This window comes from Ambystoma mexicanum, chromosome 7q (assembly GCF_040938575.1).
Source record: "Ambystoma mexicanum isolate Mex_15411 chromosome 7q, UKY_AmexF1_1, whole genome shotgun sequence".
NCBI lineage: Eukaryota > Metazoa > Chordata > Amphibia > Caudata > Ambystomatidae > Ambystoma > Ambystoma mexicanum.
Window position 1 is genome coordinate 719395140 of NC_090941.1, and position 20252 is coordinate 719415391.

At 46.4% G+C, this 20252-nt stretch overlaps 1 protein-coding gene across 4 annotated transcripts in view; it reads left to right on the top strand.

The window, feature by feature from the left end:
* The window catches only part of PSPC1 (paraspeckle component 1), a 998435-nt gene that overhangs the window by 291699 nt on the left and 686484 nt on the right, over positions 1 to 20252 (top strand). For all 4 annotated transcript variants that reach the window (XR_011284271.1, XR_011284272.1, XR_011284273.1 and 1 more), the window contains exon 6: positions 11497 to 11596. Coding sequence is in view for 1 of the 4 variants with exons in the window: in XM_069640796.1 (XP_069496897.1) it covers positions 11497 to 11596 (100 nt within the window). In the remaining 3 variants the exon portion in view is untranslated. The remainder of the gene's footprint in view (positions 1 to 11496; positions 11597 to 20252) is intronic.

Genomic DNA, 20252 nt, shown 5'->3' on the forward strand with positions numbered 1-20252 from the left:
AGCATGTACTACGTCAACAAGCAGGGAGGCACCAGAACCCCTCCTCTGTGCAGACTGGCGATCAGCATGTGGGAATGGGCCCTGGAAAATGATACCTCTCGGCAGGCCACCTCCTGGGCAAATCCAACCTGGAAGTGGACAGTCTCAGTAGGCTGGGAGCGGACTGTTACGAGTGGCAGCTAAACATCGTTATTCAGGAGATCAACAGGTGGTGTCACCCCCCACGTGGATCTCTTTGCCAGCTGGCACAACAAGAAGTGTCCCCAGTTTGCATCCTGGCAGGGTCGGGGCCCCGTCTTTCTGGGCAACGCAGTTCACCTCCAGTGGACCGGCATGAAAGCCTATGCTTTTCCGCCCACCCCCCTGATCCACAGGGTAATTTGCAAGATCTAGGAGCCTCACTGACTCCATCATTCTGATGGCTCCATGGTGGCCGGCCAGGACATGGTTTTCGGAGCTCCTCAGCCTCTTGGAGGTGCCCTGATACACCTTCCGATGGGCCCAGCACATCTTCTGGCACAGCAGGGGGGGCAGAATCATCCCCCTGGTGCCAGGGAAACTAGCACTCACAGCGTGGTACCTGAGCAGGTAACGCTTTGGCACCTTAGCCTGTCACAGGCTAATCTGGATATCATACAGGGCGCCGGGAGCAAGGCCACCAGGGCCCAGTATAAAAGCAAATGTACTAGATTCTGCCACTGCGCAAACTCCAGGGGAATTGACCCCTTGCCTGCAATTTGGACGACAGGCTATCATTTTCGGCGCACCTCACTCATTCGGGCGTGCAGGTGGACGCCTGCCACACGTACCTTGCAGTCATTGGGGCTTAAAAGAACTCTGAGGAAGGCATTTTTCCTCCTCCAACCCTATCGTCGGACATCTGACTGGTCTAGCTAGGCTCTACCTGCCCGTCAAGAGACAGCACCCGGTGTGGGACTTTAACATAGTCTTGGGCGCCATGGCACACAAACCATTTGAACCAGTGGCGTCTTTGGACATCAGGTTGGTCACCATCAAGATGGCCTTAATAGTCTGACTCGGCTCGCCGAGTCAGCGAGATCCAAGTGCTGGTCCCATCTGAACCATATACCACCTTTCACAAGGACAAGGTAGTCGTGCGGATTCACCTGGCATTTCTGACCTAAGTTCCTTCAGCATTTCACTTGAACGAGGAAATGGTCCTTCGACGTTTTTCCAGATCTCAAGGACGAGGCACAGAGTGCTGCACTGCCTTGATGTCAGGCGTGTCCTAAAATTCTGCTTGGACCGGACCAAGGGCTTCTGCAAGTCGGATGCCCCGTTTGTCACTTTCATTGCCTTGAGGCCAGGCTACTAGGCATCTAAGGCTTCCATATCCCGCTGGATGGTTTCAGCCATCAAAGAAGCATATGAGGGCCAGCACAAACTGCTCCCGGCCAACATGCATGCCCATGCAGTCAGAGCCAAGGCAACGGCCATCGCATTCCAGCGCCATGTCCCCTGGCAAGTCATAAGCAGGGTGGCCACTTTGGCCTCTCCCTCAACTTTTCTGCAAGCATTACTGTTTGGATGCCAGCTCTAGATCTGATGTGGCTTTCAGACAGACGGTTCTCAGGAATCTATTTGCTTAAGGAGGGTCTCCTCTCCACCCTGGGGTTACAATCAGTTGTAATCGCCCATACAGTATGGAGGAAAGGGGACGGGACGTAATTGTAAGTTACTCACCGTATTGACTAACGTACACTTAATCCATAGTCTCCTTTCCTCCATACGTCCCACCAACTTCCCACCATCATAATACTTGTCATTAGGCAATGTTAAAGCTATTGTCAATGGGGACTGAGGTGTAACGCGGGAGGGCGAAGTCATGGCAGCGCATGCTCCCTAGGCCACACCCCCGCACGCCTTGAAATTTAACGGGGAAGGTTTTTCTGGTGAAAAGGGTTGTCTCCCATCCCTTGGAAGGGACGCCCCTACAGTATGGAGGAAAGGGGACTATGAGTACTTAATCACTACGATGAGTAACTTGTAATTTTGCATTTAAGAATCCAATCTGGCCATAGAAACCTAACAAATGACTTTGCATTCAGTTGTTGCCTTCAACCCTGTGGTATGTTAATTTCTGATGCTTGTTAAACGGCTTAGAATCACATGCTGTGCTTATAGTTGGATGTCTAGTGGTAACTGCGGAGTATTGCATCTGCTTTTTCGAGGATCGAAAGGGGACGTCGGCATAGTTGTCTGTAACACTATCACTAACGTGACGTGTAGTGTACCCAGAAATCCTCATGTGTCGAGGTCCCTCAGATTGTTTTTTTTCTGTCCACCTAGCTGGACGCCTCATGCGAAGCTCTTAACATTGCTAATTTGTAAAAATCTCGACCTTTGGTCATTTATACAACATTTATCCCCTCTTCGATTACTGAACTGCTGCCGAAGACAGAACAAACTTTGGCGGCTGGCGTTCTGGTCAATGCTGTTGACCGCGTGGCTGGGCCTTCTGGCTGGCCTACACAGTGGGGAGAGTGGGATCTGGGGGTTTCCTTTCTTTTCTTCTCCCCTCTTTGCTCCTTTGGTAACGATCGTTGCTTGTTACCTTGGGCTATGATCCGGACTCATTTAAATTTTGCCCTTCCTGTAAGGGAAAATGTCCCTGGAAAGACAAACACCCTCTGTGTAATAAGGGTCTTCCCCTCAACCACGCTGAAGCGGCCTGTCGGCACTGTAAGCGCCTTAGGCCTAAGACCATAAAGGAGCATTGTGTAAAACGGTTTGCGGCCTATGCAATGTCGTAGGCCGAGGGTAGCTCCCCCGCCGTCTCAGCCGTCGAAAGCGATGAGGCCCATAGCGACAACCATGGCTCTGATACAGACACCATTGACCTGACAACGGAGCATACTCGCTCCAAGCAGTCCGTCGTGCCTATTGGGCACGGAAGTCCTGCTATGGGGAGGTTACACCCTGGCGACGAGGACGCATCCACATCACATGGGACTAAGCAAGCAACCACTTCGGTCTCAGTCAAAACGGTCCAAGGTGCCAACGGTGGGTTGGGTTCCTCTGCGGCACCTGCCGATTCACAGGATTGGCAGCCCTCTCTGCAACCGCGTTAGCAGCATGCATCTGGACACTCTAAGGGCACCAGCACTAAATCCCACGTCGATGCGCCTTCTAAGAGTGCACCGCTGCTTAAAACTCCGGTTGCGCTGAAAGTTTCCATGCAGCGGCCCTTTCAGCCTAAACATCTTCCTGTAACGCTGAGCATCACGAAAAGCCTCGCAAAGATGGTCTCGGCAGCTAGGAAACATACGTCTGAATGCCAAGAAGGGCGGGATAGGCCCAAAAGTTAGTTGAGGCGCCAGAGCGACAAAACTTTAGAGTGCCCAGTCTTTGTCCAAGACTCTCAGTGAAAAGGCTTGACGTTCTAGACTACAGGATCCTACAGAGGAGTCCTTTTTCCCCCCGTAGACACTTCTAGGTCATCTAAATGGACCAGTGAGAAACTTGAGGGGTGTATGAACAGGCTAGAAACATTTGTAGATTTTTCGGAGAAGTTTACATCAAAAAGGCCTCGGGAGGATATCCCTTTTTTGTTGCACCCACAGTAACTAAATGCCAAAGGACCTCAGATGCTCTGCATGAGGTCTTTGACCTTTCAGACCCTGAAGAGGTACCCCCTGACCCTTATGCACAGGGAATGAGCCTTTTGATGATCCTCGTGAGCACACCGCAAATTGGGGAGAGGACCAACCTGTTGGTGAGAACCCTCCATGGCTACCCTGACTCAAACTCGGGACCTGGGCGTCAGGCCTCTCCTGTGGACAACCAAATGGCGTTCAATGCCATTCTTAGGAAGGCGGCAGAGCACTTCTAGATAGTCACACAGGAGGCTGTAGTAGACTCAGATTTTGTGGAGGTCATTTTAAGTGAAGCCTCCGGCTAGCCAAGCTATTCCCCTTTCTCAATTCCATCAAGAGGTGTATAGCCCCCTCTTTATTGACACCCTCTCAGACTAGAGCAGTTGAACCCAGGGTGGAGAAACTATTTTCGGCCCTCCCCTACTGATCCCCTATATATGCTATACCAGACTCTCTGGTCACGACTACAAGGAAAAGGGCAGGGGTACCCTTGTCTACAGGCGAGTCACCACCAGACAAAGAGTGGTTATGACAAAGGTTGTATGCTTTGGGGAAAAGAATCGCCACTGCTGCTTGATTTCGAGTAATTTATTACGTGCACCAGACGGAGTCAACCATATTTAGGTGCAGATGGCAACTATAAGAAATTGCGGATTTCATAAGAGAAGAAAAAGAGATGAGGGTTTAATTTAGTTTACCTGTTTACATTTATCTAAATAGAAAGGTTTTCAATCTTTCTAAAGAGGTCCAGGCTTTCACACTTTCTAATTTCGAAAGGAAGTTGATTCCAGACTTTGGGTCCATAGACAACAAAGCTTCTATCTCCTCTTGTAGTGAATTTTGTTCGTGGAATGCAAATTAAGAGTTTGTCCTCAACGTGAATTCCTTTTCGGCTGATAAAATATTATTTTATGAGCTAAATATGTGGGGGCCAGCCCTTTAGTACATTTAAACACTAGGCATGCCATCTTTAATGTGATCCTATCTTCCACGATCAGCCAGTAGAGTGATTTCCGCATAGATGACACATGATCACTTTTCTAAGTTTCCAATGGCTCTCACTGCTGCATTTTGTGCTCTTTGGAGTCTCATTTGCTTCTGAGGAATCCCTGCCAGTAAACTGTTAAAATAATCTAGGTGTGGGTTGGTCATTGGCCCCACCACCACTGCTCTATCTTCAGTTGGAATGTAGTGGAGTATTTTCCTTAATGATCGAAGTGCAAAGTGAACTGTTTTAACTTAAGCCCCTACTTGGGCATATCTATTCAAATTTGCTTGCCACTAGCAACCTATGTTTTTTACTTTTTTAGCATATTGCAGTTCTCCAAGAATCATAGTGGGAGAGCTCTGAGTTCCTGCTGTTTTTTTTTCTTTGAACTAAACAGTATAATTTCTGTTTTAGCAGCGTTTAATTGTAGATGGTTTTTCATGCATTCATTAAGTTCCTTCATACATTGATCAATTCTTTCAAAGTCCTCTTCATTATTTTGTAACTCAATATATAGTTGTGTATCATCCGCATATGAATGAAATAGCAAACCATATTTCCTGAAAATCCTAAAAACTGGTCGAAAATAAAGATTAAAGATGAGTGGGGACAGACGAGCCCTGTGGCACCCCGCAATCAAGTTCCACCATTTGTGAGATAAAGCCATCAAGTATAACCCTTTGAGTTATCTCTTTAAGAAATGATTCAAACCACTTCACAACTTGTTTAGAGGCTTTCCCCACCTGCTTAATCCGTTCAGCCATTACCTGATGATTCACAGTATCGAAAGCCGCGAGAGATGCAACATTAATAACACTGTGGATCCTCCCCTATCGGTTACCTCCATTAAATTATCATGCACTGCTATGAGCCGATTCTGTGCCATGGTTTGGGTGAAAACCTGATTGAAGATCATCCAATAGGTTCTCTTCGTCCACAAAGGCCTGGAACTGAACACACCTTTTCCAGAATTTTTGTTGGCCACATTAAATTAGCCACTGGTCGGTAGTTCTTCATTACTTCCGGGTCTAAAGTTGTTTTCTTTAATAGGGGATGAATTGGTGCTTTTTTAGAGCTACTGGTACCTGTGAATTTTGAAGTGACTTATTCTCAAAGACCCCCATAAATGACGTTGGTTCCTTTGCTAACCGTTTAGCAGCATATGCTGGCATTCTACAGGAGGAATCATTAGTGGGTTTCAATTGCCCTAACAGTTTGACTCCATAGCCAAAAGAAACAGAGGTAAAAGTCACATTAAAATGCATGAGCAAGTGCGGGGGGGGGGGGAGGAGGGTCTTGCTCTCTGCAGGTTAAAAAAAAATGAAGTACTCAATCCAGTAAAGTTGCTGGGGGTCTCTAAGGTGGAGGGAATTGACATAGTTTTGAGAATTCTCCCTAACAGTGGGCACGTCCCAGGTAGGATGGGGGGCACACCTCGACAGGTCACATGTACAGGGCCTATGGGCTCGGGTGGAGACTGTTACATATCAATGTGCTCGAGTTGTGGGCAGTCCATTGGGCCCTGAAGTCGTTTGTCGTTTCTTCCGCGGTGATGACGGCGTTAACATACAATACCACCACCATGTTCTATTTAAGGGAACGGGGGGGGGGGCACACTTTCCAGAGTCCTGTTGAAGGAGGCTCAGGAAATCTGGCATTGGGCTCTAGCTAAAGGGATCGTCATTGTCGCTTTCCATCTTCCCGGAGTTCTGAATGTTCAAGTGGACGCGCTCAGTAGGCACGCCCTACAGCTGCACGATTGGAGGCTGAAAGAGCAGCAGGTGGCACGAATCTTCCGGCGATGAGGGCATCCTCCGTTGGATCTGTTTGCTGCGAGGTAAAACAAGCGGTGTCTGGAGTACGCCGGCAGAGGGGCTCCTCCCGAGTCATTGGGGGAACGTGTTTTCGTTCCCATGGACGGGGTCTCTTCGCCTGTGTCCTCTCGCCCGCCCCCCCTCGCCCTCCACCCTCCCCTCGCCCCCCCTCCCCTCCCCTCCTTACCGCTCATACAGGGGACTATCCAGTGGATTCGGAAGTACCAGTGTGAAATGATTTGGATGGCCCCGTTCTGGTCCAGGCAGACTTTGTTTTCAGATATTTATCTGGCGGTGGAGGAGCCGATTAGGTTGGGAGAGGATCCTGATCTCCTGCCTCAGGACGAAGGCAGAGTGTGGCCATCATGATCCGGCGTCTCACAGCCTGGCGGTGTGGCTCCTGACCACTCAGTTCGGTCATTTAGAATACCCCGAATGTTGACGTATTTTGGAGGCAGCAAGGGTGCTGTTTACGAATGTCTCGTATGGTGCTAAATGGATGAGATTCTGTGAATGGTGTAAGGGTCATCCTGGGGTTGAGCCTTTGGACGTTGCTCCGGCGCAGGTTCTCCCGTACCTGTTACACCTGGCAGAAGGGGGGGGCGTGGTGTTATCCATTAGGATGCATTTGCCAGCGATTTCTAGATTAACGAGAAGGCGCCATGCTGCTCCTCTGTACAGTGATTGCTTGGTGAAACATTTTTTGAAGGGGTGGTTTCAGACATTTCCTTCGGTGAAGAAGTTTGCACCGGTGTGGAGCCTTAATGTGGTTCTTTCGGCTTTGATGAGGCCTCTTTTTGATGCCATGTCGCCGGCTGCTTTAAAGTTACTCTCATGGAAGGTGGCTTTTCTAGTGGCAATTACCTTGGCCAGGCGGGTCTGTATTGCAGCCACTGGTCATTGACCCGCCTTACCTGAGGTTTCTGAAAGACGTGTTTCTCCTGGCCACTAACCCGTACTTTATTCCGAAAGGGCTGTCAGCATTCCACAAACTTGCTTCTATTGCATTACCCACCTTCTTTGCTAATGCATCCACGCCAGCAGAAAAAGCCCTGCATTCTCAGGACGTTAAGAGGGCACTAAAGTTTTATCTGACTTTCGCACACGACTTCAGGAAGTCAAAACATCCGTTTGTGCCGTTTGGGCCCTCCAACAAGGGCCAGTCCATCTCCAAACATGGACTTTCCTGCGGCCTTTCCTCTACATTCTCATTTTGTCACACAAGCTGGCAAGCCTTTGAGGGGGATTCCGAAAGCTCATTCTACGCGGTCCCCAGCATCAGCGGCATTGTGTTCTGGGATACCGCTGGTGGACATTTGCCAGGCAGCCTCCTGGGCGGTGCTGCATACCCTCACCAGGCATTACTGTCTGGGGCAGCAACATGTGTAAAATGTGCAAGTGGGGTTGCGGTCCTCCAATGCCTGTTCCAATAAGGTAGGCCCCGTAGCTTTGGGTTTTTTCTATGTGCTATCTCACTTACTGGGTTTGTTGTCTCGTGGATATGATTAAGTACTGTTTTTGTTTTGCATGTGACACACCGCCACACATTGGTTGTACTGCTATGTAATATATTCACAACATGCAAATCCATGAAAGATCCAATGCTAGATAAGGTAGTAGTTTGTTACCTGTAACTCAATTTCTCCAGGGTTGGTATCTTTCATGGATTCACATGCGCCTGCCAGCCACCCCTGCAGGCAAACCTGATTTCTGGTTCGCTATTTAGGGGGTTAACATCTGAAGGGAAGTAGCAGGGCGATTTATACCGGGCGTCCTATTTGTGGGGCTTAAAGCACCCAAAAAGGACGTTGATCGGACACTAAAGTGTTAACATTTTCCATAGGAAAACTCTAAGTTTAAGTTACTGAGGTTTCCCAGCCTGACGATGGGGAAATATTTACAGCATGTGAATCCATGAAGGATGCCAACGCTGGAGAAATGGAGTTACAAGTAAGAAATTACTCCCTTTCACTTAACTGCTCTGGAAAACAGTTTATCCAAAAGAAGGTATTTAAACCTCTCGGAAATCTGAAAGACTTCCCTGTGTCACTGCACTGAAGGTGCTGTGACGCATGGTAAAAGATGCCTATGGAGTTTGTCAGACTCCACAACCAAAAAGAAACACATTGTACAAAATCAATACATGAGTGTGGGGGGGGGCGGGGAAGGGTCACTCTCTCCAGGTTAAAGAAATCAATAAAGTTGCTGGTGCTCTGTAAGGTAGAGGGAATTGGCACACTTCTGAGAATTCTCCTTAACAGCAGGACGTCACAAATGCCCATATGCGGTTCACTTTTTACCCACTTCCGTGACATAGGTCAGCCAGCTCTCCAAACCAGGCAAAAAACGAATTCCTATGAATCCAGGAGTTCTGCAGCCTTTTGAAACTCTGAATAGGTGAAACCTGTATTCTGTGAGTTCTCATAATAAACCCCATTCAGATTCCCTTTCAATTAACTTCTCACATGCAGAAAGCTCCCTTCTTCATGCTTCTCAACACTACAATATGTACATTGCACAATACATAGTATCCATGCCACTGCTACACATGTTGCTGCTGACTTTGACTCTAAAAATGCATGCAACTAAAATATAAAGTGCAACTCCTTTGAATTCTTCTAACTACATTGAATGCATATTTAGTTGCAACATTGCATATAACCCAGCCACACCATGACCTACAATTTATGTAGTGTAATCTCTCTTCTGTGCTGGGACCAAATGTCTACTCGACAACTATCCTTCATATATAGAAAAGTGAATCGTGGTTATGCCACGAAATTGGCACCAAGTAAAGATCAGTGGGTCTTTTTTTTGATAAGTTAGTAGTTTGTCATTTCTATAGCACTTTTATACCATTAGTATGGCATCCACATGTTTTATGGGGGAATTCCCTCGGGGGACCAACGTCAAGATGTTACACAAATTCTAATCTGACCGTTTCGATTTGTCCGAGATTGGTTGTTGGTTGGGCTGTTGTAGTCCCAGTAAGCTACGCATGATGGTGTTCATACGTGCATGTGTGCTGAGGTGGTCAAGAGAATAGTGTGTGCAGTTGCACCACATAGATTGTTGCTGCATTCTCATGGCAAAGAATGATGTGCTTAGTATGGCGTATTTATGCATGTGCAAGTTGGAGGCCATGTTTGGCTGAAGTCCACCAAATTGGTGCGGGACTACGTACCTTGATCAGTCGCAGCTTTGAGGTTGCTGCAGCTCTGTGAGGTCGTTTCGTCTGCTCAGATCATACTGTACCTTGCTTTGTATCATATACTGGGAGGCACTGATTATTCCGGACTGGGTGCCATGAAGGTGTTAAGAGGACAGTTGTCTTCAAGTTGCTGGCGGGAAAACCAGGTTTTGAGGGCTTTCCTGAAGTAGTTACTCATTACGGTGGATGTTCATGGGTATGTCGTTTCAGATGGTGGGGCTTGGACATAGAAGGGGATTATCCAACTCTGGAGTTGAATGGGGATGTTCAAATGGAGGAGTGCAGAGCCTGATCTCTGGTTTTGGATGGGTTGGTACATTGTGTAAGCTTGTGTTGGAGAAATTCTGGCCCAGTATTGTGGAGGTTGCTGAGAGATGCACATGGCCTGGAAGGTCTCCCGCCGGCTGATGGAATGCGCCACTGGCTTCTAAGGGCAGGCGTGATGTGTTCTCTGGGTGAGAGTGTGAGGAAGAGTCTTGCTGCCGAGTTTTGGATTTGCTGGAGTTTCTTGAGCTGGTAAGCAGGGTCGCCCAGGTAGAGGGAGTTTGCATAGTAAGATGGAGGATGATTTACTGAGCCTCTGGGGAGGGTGGGTGGTAGGAGAGATCAGGAAGAGTAGTCTGATGATGCGTAGCTGAAAGTTACATGTTCTGGACAGTGTTGTGGTGAGAGTAAGATCAAAGTTCAGTGGGCATCCCAGATTCTTTACCGAGAGACTACAGGTGGGGGTCCTAAGGAAGTACGCCATGGGGTGGGTTGGGGAAAGAGTGAAGGATTGAGGATGTCGTGGTTAGCCATCATTTAGTGAACAATTTCAGTCGCAGGATGGGGGAGGCCGGTGACTTGGTAATCTTGAAAATGATGGTTATTGGCGTAGTTATAGCAGGTTAGATTGTTAGAGCTGATGAGTGCAGGTACGGGGCTTGGAGATGGAGGCCACCGTGTCCCCAACCGCCCCCCCCCCCCCCATGTGATCTCCACTCCCTTCAGGAACCCCAGTGGAGAGTCTGGTGGGGAGAAAGGGGGTGAAGAAGGAAACATGATGGAAGGAGGAAATCTATCTTCGTGCAGAGTCATTTATGCCTAGATGTGGAGCCTGTCCAAGAGGATGGAGTGGTCAATGGTGTCAGAGGAAGCAGAGCGATCAAGGAGAATAAGTTCAGCACGTCCTTCAGAGTCGACTTTTTTTGTTTTTTTGCCTTCCCTCCTAGGGAGGATTCTGTTGCTCTGAAGTGTCTGAAACCTGATTGGGCAGGATCAAGTAGTTCATTAGTTTCTGTGTAGAGGCAGAACTGGGTTTATGCTGTGAAGTGTAGGAGTTTACTGATAAAGTGGGTGTTGGAGATAGTAGTTAGATGGGAGGGAGGGTGGCCGAAGGCTTTTATTGTAGGTTTTTTTAAGTAGTTTGACATGAGGGGTTTTGAAAGCTTCACGGAAAAGGGCTGATGTGAGGTTATAGTGACACTGCCTGCCCAGTTTGAGGATGTATGTTCTTTAGGAGTGAGAGAGAGCTGGCGTCTCCAGGGGAGGCGGAGGGGTGGCTGTGGGACAGTAGATTCAGGGTGGGAAATGGGCGAGGACCAGTTGAGGGAGGTACGGGGGGAGGGGAGCAGGGTGCGAGAGAGGATGCTGGTTTGGTTCTGATGGAGCAGTGTCTTTCAATAGTGATGTTGTAAAAATGGTCTAACGGAGCATCAGAGGGTCACTTAAGTACTGTGGTTCCCAGATGATCCAATAGACTTTGGTTAAGGGTGCTGTTGGCGAGTATGTAAAGCATTTAAATCATACTTTTTTCATATTAATTGGAATTTGTGTGTTTTAAAACAAATTTGTGAAACATGTATAATGGTTTAAAATATTTACCAGGCAAGAGGAAGAGCGAAGGATACGTGAAGAAGAGTTTATGCGTCACAGAGAGCAGGAAGAAATGAGACGACAAGGATTCAAGCCGAATTATATGGACCCTGTAAGTTAAACGTTTTGTAATGCAATTAGACTGTTCTGGACTGCTGGACCGTAGGAGTGAACATTTCATTCATTATTGGAGATCTATGCTACACTAGATTTGCCATTGATTGTGCTATCGCCTGTAAATGTGTTAAAGATCCAGGCTTTGAATCTTGGCTATTGAAGGCTACTTGGAGAGCATTATTTGTAGCCTATTGTTGTGCCTCCCCAGTTGAGAATCTGATGTAGAGTAGCTTTCTTTGTTTCCTTTCTTCATTGGAAATCTATGTGTTTACTTTGCTTTCAATTTGATTTCCTTCAGTGTTGCAAACTTCAAAGTTTTGCCCGTATTTCGTATGGAAAAGATGCTTTATATTTTGTGCTTGTGTGTAAAATCTGTTGCAAATCTATTTTGTTTCAGATGGTCTACAGTTTGAGCGTGCAGTAATACGGGGATGCTGGTGACCTTTTGTGAAACTGTGTATTGGTACCCACAATTACCTACTAAGTTGATGCCCTCAGATTTGTTTTGCCTTCTGTTCAGTCTGAGTGGTGGTGACGTTTGGAAGCTGACACCTTTCCATCCATTTCACATTCAGGTAGAGACGTACAGACTGTAACATTCCGTCCTGATTGGCATGGAAGATCAGTTAATGTTGGTTGCAAAAGATGGCAATCTTAACTGTTGGTTACACAACCATTTTCTTAAGATAAGAATCGAAATTCTTGACATCTGAGGAAAGATGACCTAATAGTTGTGACGAGGTCACGGTGTTGCATGCAAACTCACTAACCCCTTAAGGGATAAGGACGCGATTGCTCGTCCTAGTTGCATGGGAACGCCCTATGATCAATTTTCCAGCAGTTGTGGTTAATTGTGCGTAGAAAGTTATTCGTCCAGATGAAGACCCTAGAACAAGGTGAGCAGGAGGAATATAAGACCAAAGTGTGGTGACTGACTTGAAATTAGACATGCAAATCTTTCATCAATTTGGTATGGAATTTCCCACATCACTAATTGTATCTGTTTTGAGAGAAAGCTGTTTCAACCCAACACGATGTGGTATATTATACTGTGATGTTTAGTAGCACCTTTTTAAAATAGGCAAGTCTTGACAATGTTTTGGTGTTGATGTTGGCGGCAGATCAATTTGTTGTCTCGGAGCCCCAGGAATGACTGATCCAATGTGGAAGGCTCCATTTACTGTTTTCCCCAAGTGCAATTTGTATGGTTTAAAAACCTGCCAAGATTTTACACTTTAGACTTGGGGACCACATTGAGCAGTGCAATATCTGCGAAAGGTTTACACCCAAGCCTTTAAAGGCAGGAAACCATGCTGGGCCCCCTACAGTTGAAGGTTTTGAAGCATATAATAGGATGTGACGGAGGATGCACATGATTATAAAAATAGCCCTCTACTAAAGACACCCATCCCCGCAAACTAAAGTTGTACATTGACTAGAAACTATAGAGAATGCTTTTGCATAGGCCATGTTTTCGCCCTGTTCTAAGTTGAAGAGCCAGGTTTAGCTGGCCCTAGTGTGGATGATATTGAAGTTTACCCCAATAAAGGGATGTGGATTTAGAGGAATTTCTGATGGAATCCTCGTTAAATGGACACCTCGGCCCCTCTACAGAGGATCTGTGTATGCATGTGGCAGGAGCATAGAGGGCAGCCGCATGCTTTGGCATTCATATATAAGGCGAACAAGAAAGTACTTAATCAAAGTACTTTATCAATTCCGATCAATAGTGAATTATATTCCCAGAATAGTCCCAACAAAAATGTAAAACCTTGTTAATACCCACTGCTGAAGTGCTTGAATAAAGGAGAACATGTTAATTTCTGGACCATATCTGGGGCCAGTTACAGCTAGGGTATCTTGTAGTCTTAACCATAAACAAAAATGTTGCTGCACCACTGAATCCACAATGGATGCTCCAACTCAGAGTAACCACTTGTTTTCCATGGAAAAGAAAATTCCAACATTATGTTGAGCACGTATGATTGATCCAAATGGTACAAGACAAAAGGGGCCTTGATGTGGGCATTTATCCAGTCTTGATAGTTTATTTTTGAAACATCTGTACATTACCTTTCATAGTGCCCAGCAAAAATCATGACTGGAGTTAAATTACAATCTAAACAGGAACACGAAGTCAGGTCCTCTGGCTACTGTCAGTGCAGCTGCTTTCTGTGTTATTTGTACTCGTGGAGCCTGCTCCCAGAATGTTCAGTCCCTAGCTCTACCAGTGCATGGAATAAATCTTCAATTATTTTTGACTTTCCGTGGAGTGGTGCAGTGACGAGATCATTTTACAATTAACCCAGTAACTTATGTGATGTGCACTGAACAGGCTGGTGGCAGTGGGTATTTTCCCTTCTTTGGGCGCACAACCAACTGTACATCCATTTGTATTGCAGGAAATCCTTTTTGGGTACCCTATACTCAAAATGACTGCTCCTAGTGGTACAAGCACGGTTCTTCAAGCAATATTCTTAGTTGGCCCCCTTCCGGGAAGAAATTGCAGTTTATGGACATGCACAATCGTGGCACTCTGGCCAAGGTCTCCCGGTAATTGTCAGAACTGTCAAACTGGGTTTTGGAACTTTGGTCCCAGTACACCCTTCAGTCTGGATAGGTTTTGTTGCTGTACATATTGTTTACTGGTAGTTTGTCCATGATTGGACAGCCTCCATCTCTTTGAATGTTGCGGTTCTGCCCAGCCCCCCCCCCGACAGAATAAAGAGGACTTGGGAGTCATTGGAGAGAGACCACTAGATCAAAGCATCTGAAGCCCAGGGACCACTGGAGGACTGCAGCAGAGCCACTGTCAATGACCTGACCTTCTGCCTTCAAGTGTAAAGTAGGCGTGAACTGGGTACCTTTCTCTTATGGACCAGTCAGTCGGAAGCCCTGCATCATTGCATTCCCGCGGTCCAAGTTGTTGACGGGTATACATTTGACTTGTTCCCATCTGGAAATGGAATGCGCTGTTTCATGGGCACCTCCTGCCTTGTTGCTAAACACTTGGCATCCTCATTGCCTGCTAAGATCTTAACAGCCTACTCTTAAATTCTCACCATCAGCAAGAGCCTGCTAAACCCAAGGTCTGACTGCATTGCTACTGAGAGCCTGCACCATCTGTCCTGGAGTTGGTCTGCTCCTGCCTACTGCAGCAGAGGGTCCTCCAGTTTGCTGGTACAGAGAATTCTTCAATCTGTTTGGGTTTCTCTGCAAGGGCCGGATTGAATTGTCTGTATAAGCCTAGAACCTGCAGCAGATGAGCCTCCGCAACTAAGTTTATGGTGAGCGCTGTTGTCCTTGCTGATTTCCTGTCCTCTATGGTCTGGCTTTGCAAGTCTTACTCCGGGAATGTACAGCTAATCGGAGTGTCCCACCCCCGTTGGCTAGCATTTGGTTTAGTGTCATAACTTAAAGTATCTCCTTCCTGGGGTTTGTTAGTCTACAGTCTCCATAGCTGGAGAACTGACTGAGAACTTCCAAAATCCTCCCTGAAGCCAACTGCTTGTAACAGCCCCAACTCTGAAAAGGTTAGGGATGACTTCTAAGCCAGTGTTCTTGTGTCACATCCATTTTAAGGCTTGCGAATTGACAGCCATTTTTTCTGCCCAAGTTAAGACCTTAAAAGACATGGACTTTTTATACACTAAGACACCGGAAGTGATGGGTAATGTTACTTGGTGGACCAAATCGTGAATGTATGTTTAAAAGGAATTATTTTTTAACATTCATTCCTTTCTCAATTCCATTTGCTACTTGTCCTTCATCTCTTCCTTAACCACTTGCTGGGTTTAGGTGACACCACCAAAGGCCTAGGTGATGTTATTTTAGGACGAAGATCTCGATTAGTGTGCTTTAAGTTGCACTTAATTCTAGTTTCCTTTTGCCTGTGTTACTGGACTTTGGCATTTGCAGTTTACTTCCAACAGCACATAAATGATCAGTAACTATAATGAGCAGTGACTGGTCTTCCACTTTTGTACAACACGCATTTGTACTTTGCACAGCTATTTTCTTGGACTTTATTCTTTTGCACTGAAGAGGGCCAATTTATCTGGAAAACCCTATGGGAGTTTATAGGTTTTGATGATACTTTATTCAGGGTCGTAAGATGAGGATTAGTGATTCTACTGTGACATTTGCACATGTATTAAAGTAACTGAACGTTTTAGTGTACTTCAGTTTTAATGTCTATTAGAATTGCTATGCACTTTTATGGCCGTTGGCAAAATAGTTATTGTTTAGTTATATTGATAAATTCTTTTAGTTGTAATTTACTGTACTTGGAAAATGTAACTTTTCACAGAACACATTGAAACGGTTGGCTTTCTACAAATTAACATCCATTAAAAGACATGATGGGTAACAAACTACAAACTTTGACTTTGGGGATGGAATTACATTTGAATTCCCATTCATGTACCTTGCCACATTCTTCTTTACTTGTTACCGCATCATGCACATATCGCTGGCAACTAAGCGGTTTGTGGTAACGTGAAATTACACTAAGCACTTTTTATGGTTTTAGTCGAAGCCCAACAGTCTGAGCATTTCTAAAATTGTTTGACACGCTCCATTTTTTATGCATCATTCAAATGTGTCAATTCTAACATGTTGGAAATCTATTAATTTGGAAAAGTTGGGTTGGATTGTGTTTTTGCATGTTAAATTATCATGCTCATTCAAACTTAGTTTCCAAGTATGTACAATTATTGCACCATTCCCATTCATTAACTTGCTTCTTTAACTCTCAGATAAATGCTCTTAAGGCTTTTGAAACAAACCAATATTAACAAGACAATCCATGAAATGAACATGGGTTATAAGCCTATCCACCTTATGCACATGGAGACTTGAAAGCAAGTCAATCTAAAACGTAAGTACTTCAAAAATCTCCAATAGTAACCACAACGTAGTCAAATGGTTTAACTCATTTTCTGCGTAGAATTGCTCCCAGATATAATCTACATCATACGTATGTGAAATAGAGCAGCCTGAGCGTCCAAATGCCTCAATTTGAAGCCGGTTTGACGAGGAGACGAGTGTCTCGACTTCGTCGACGAAGAAGAAGCTTTAAAAGTCTTACCTTTCTCCAGCTTCCCCCTACGCTCCTTCAGGGCCTTAGCTGTCATGGACATACAGTCCTCGCATTCCGAACAATGGTGTTCAGCTCCCAAACACCACAGACAAACTCTGAGGGTCAGTCAACGACATCTTTTTCCCACAATCTCAGCATTTCTTGAAGCCGGATCGAGGAGTTGTCGGTTCCGACGAGGAAGCCATCGAGCACGGATCGAATGACTCGAGGTAAATAGGATTAATCTGACTAAGAACTGAGCAACGGTATTCCGAGGCACTGAGTAAGCGCAGAAAAACGGAACTGACCAACGGACGCTGCGCGTGGCCTTTATAGGCAGGATGACGTCGATACGGCGGCTGTCGAGGGACATCGACTCGGAGGACGTAGACGCGCAGCACCCTCTAGAGAGAAAAAATTTTCCGAGGCCAGCAGAGCAAGAAGGAGATATCTAAGATGAGGAATACGTCGGAGGAACATCCCGTCGAAAGAACGTTACAAGGGAAGAAGTAACTTGTTCTTTTATGCCCTTTTATTTTTTTACATGGGTCTACTGCATGTGAACCTAACACTGACTTCCTGAGCTCTGCATCGCCCTTCGGTCCTTTTGTCCCCGCGGTCTGGGTCAGACGCACTTGCATCACAGGGATTATTTTTCTTTTTGTTCCCTGGTCTTTCATTCCTACGCCAGCTCCGCAGTCATCTTTCTTCTGTCTATGCTGGAGCGTCTGGGATTTGTCCTGTTCATAGTGCAAATATTGTTTCACAGGATCCCCACTCTTTGCCTGGAGTGCTTAGGGCCGGAACACCTTTGGTCTGTCAGGTGGGAGGTGTTCAACTCATTCCGCCACCACATTTACAGCAGTTCATTGAAGAAAAAAGGAAACGGCCAGTAAGTTTGCCTTTTTAGGCCAGTGGACTTCTCCCCAGTCCTTCTGAGTCCGGGAGGGATCTAACCGGCGCTCCAGTGTTTACTCCGAGGACCCCTGCAAAGGGGCTGCCAAAACTGGATCTTCATCCGAGGTACCCATTTTGACAGATAAAGTTAGGCTCTGCGTTTCTGGGGCTGTTGTAACCAGGGGAAGCTTTGAGGTTTCCTCATCTGGAACAAAGTGTACCGAGACTTGGCTCGAGGTACCGCTAAAGGTGACTAAGCGTACCAAGGTTTTCCCGGAGATTCCCCTCCTTGGGGCTATATGTAAAACGAGCAAGGTTGAGGGGCCCCCTTTGAGGGTGTCTGGCTTCAGGGGGTGACTCTAAGCCTTCCCACACTCAGGCCTGTGGTGGAATCGATCCTGCTGAGGGGGCAAAGAAACCAGTTAAGCACCTTAGGTCTTCTAGTAACGGCTCTCCTGAGGTTACCTCAGTTGGGCCTAATTCATCAGCAGTCTCTACAGTATCTCACTCTAGATCTGCTAGAACCGGTTCTGCTGAGGTTCCTTGTCACAAGGCTAAAATGGAACGTAAGACCCCAGTCTCTCCTCTGGTGACCACAGCCTCACTTAACTGTGACGCAGTTCACCTCAGGCGTTGACAAAATGGTAATCAACCTCCCATGGTCCACTGCAGCCATTTTGACTACCTCTTACATCTACAGTCACCACAGCTGGTGCTGAGAGGGGCCTGTATTTGTGCACAGCAGCCTTTTCCATGTTTTGTGGATAACCTTTTCTGCCCTCCAATGGATTGGCATGCTTGGACTCCACTGCTGCTTATTGTCTATCTCCTGCCTACGTCCACACCTTTGATTTACATGGATACATAAATCGTGGGTGCCAGGATGGTGGGGGACCATCCTGGCAACCATCCTCATTGCAATCCTGGGGGTATGCGCGGCCTCTACCCACTCCAGCGCCTAGACCTTCACCTGAGATACGCTTTTTGGCAAATTTCAGACTCATGCATTTTGATCCCATGAAGGCGTACTTTAAGGATTTATTTAAGGACATTTTTCTTAAGCCGCCTGAACCTGCTCTGGCAATTCCTATACAGATCCGATAGTGCCACCTCCTCCACCACTTCCTGTCCCTTTTCCCCTGTGGAAAAGACTTCCTGTGGTGTAGTCAACTGTGCTTTCGGGGCCCGAGGCGCCACGTGCGGCTGATTGGATGAAGACCAGGACAGCGATGACCTGTTGCACTCTACGGCCAGGTCGTGGATATGATAGCATTGCTAGACATCCCAATAGCCGAACCCCCAGCTCCACAAGAAGGGGTACTTTCTGGAGCCTTCACTGTCGACACAGCACCACACCGGCCTGTTCTTTCAGGACGACATCCTGGCCAAAGCCTTTAAGGGCTGGGATACACCTAAACAAGGAAATTGACGCTTGCTGCAAGCTACTGTCATGATCCCAGCCAATGAGCGCGATTCCCATTCAGGCATGCAGGAGGGGCAAGGGACAACAGATCAGCCAGCAGGTCAAAAGTGGGCATAAGCCTGGCAAACATGGCATTTGCACCATTCATAGCATATGCTTCCATAGTCTCTCCTAGTGCTTACAGTGGTCTCATACACTAAACATGGACGCCGCAAGATCCATTGGTAAACTTCAGCACACTCTATACATATTGCAGAGGGATCTACTTTAGCCGCCGCCTCTGCTGGAGCGCTTGCTTCGCGTCTTCTCTGCTGAGAGCGTGTAACGCTACTGGCGTGTCTCCTCACAGAACCTGTCAAGAAAAAATAGACATTAGTTTTTACAGAAAATATAACCGAATTCCATAGTTATAGAAAAGACTGACCAAACACAAGTCATTTAGTTATTTACGAAGCAGTTTCTCAGTCGGCAGCGTTTGTTCCTAGCAACAGCATCTTCCGTTGGTTCTCTCACAGCCCCAGCATCTTAAAGAATCAGTCTTTGCTCGCAGTCGCAATATCTTTACTCAGGTTCCCTCCGCAGCTACAGCTCCGTATTTCTACAGCTTTGTGAAAACCTGCAGACAAGTTATTTTCATTAGCGAACGAACTTAACAAATGAAACAGAAGTTTAAATAAGTTTACGTACCTGAAGGTTCTTCCAAGTTTTCACCGCACAGTAGTTACTGCACCCTTCCCTGAAGGCTGCAGTTACTCCGTATTGATGAACTTGTTTGTTAAAACGCTTATTCATTCAGAGTAACGTCTGTCATTCCACAGCCATTAATCTTTCTGAATTCCGAGAGCCTGCAAGTAAAAAGGAAAATATTGGAGATCTCTGCAACAGAGGTACTTTTCAAGATCTAAAAGACTATAGTATATTCTCCAGATACTTGTCCAAAGACCAATTCCGGGAAGGCAAGACATTGTTAAGGCAAGAATCCGTAGAACACATCAGCCCTCCAAAGTTCATTGTCTCTTCATTCCAACGCGCCCCTGTAGAATAGTAGGATGAAGAGCTCCACAAAAAATAAACAGGTGAGAAGTGAGGGATGGAGTACTAAAGTACAGTTATAAAGTAACCTTTCAGAAAATGGATGTTATAGCAGTTCTGTTTACACAGAAAAGGAATCCAAAAGTGCCCCAGTAACAGGTCCACAGTCTGAGAAGGCATTACGCTCCTGAGGAGTCCAGGTATGTGTTACAGCTACAC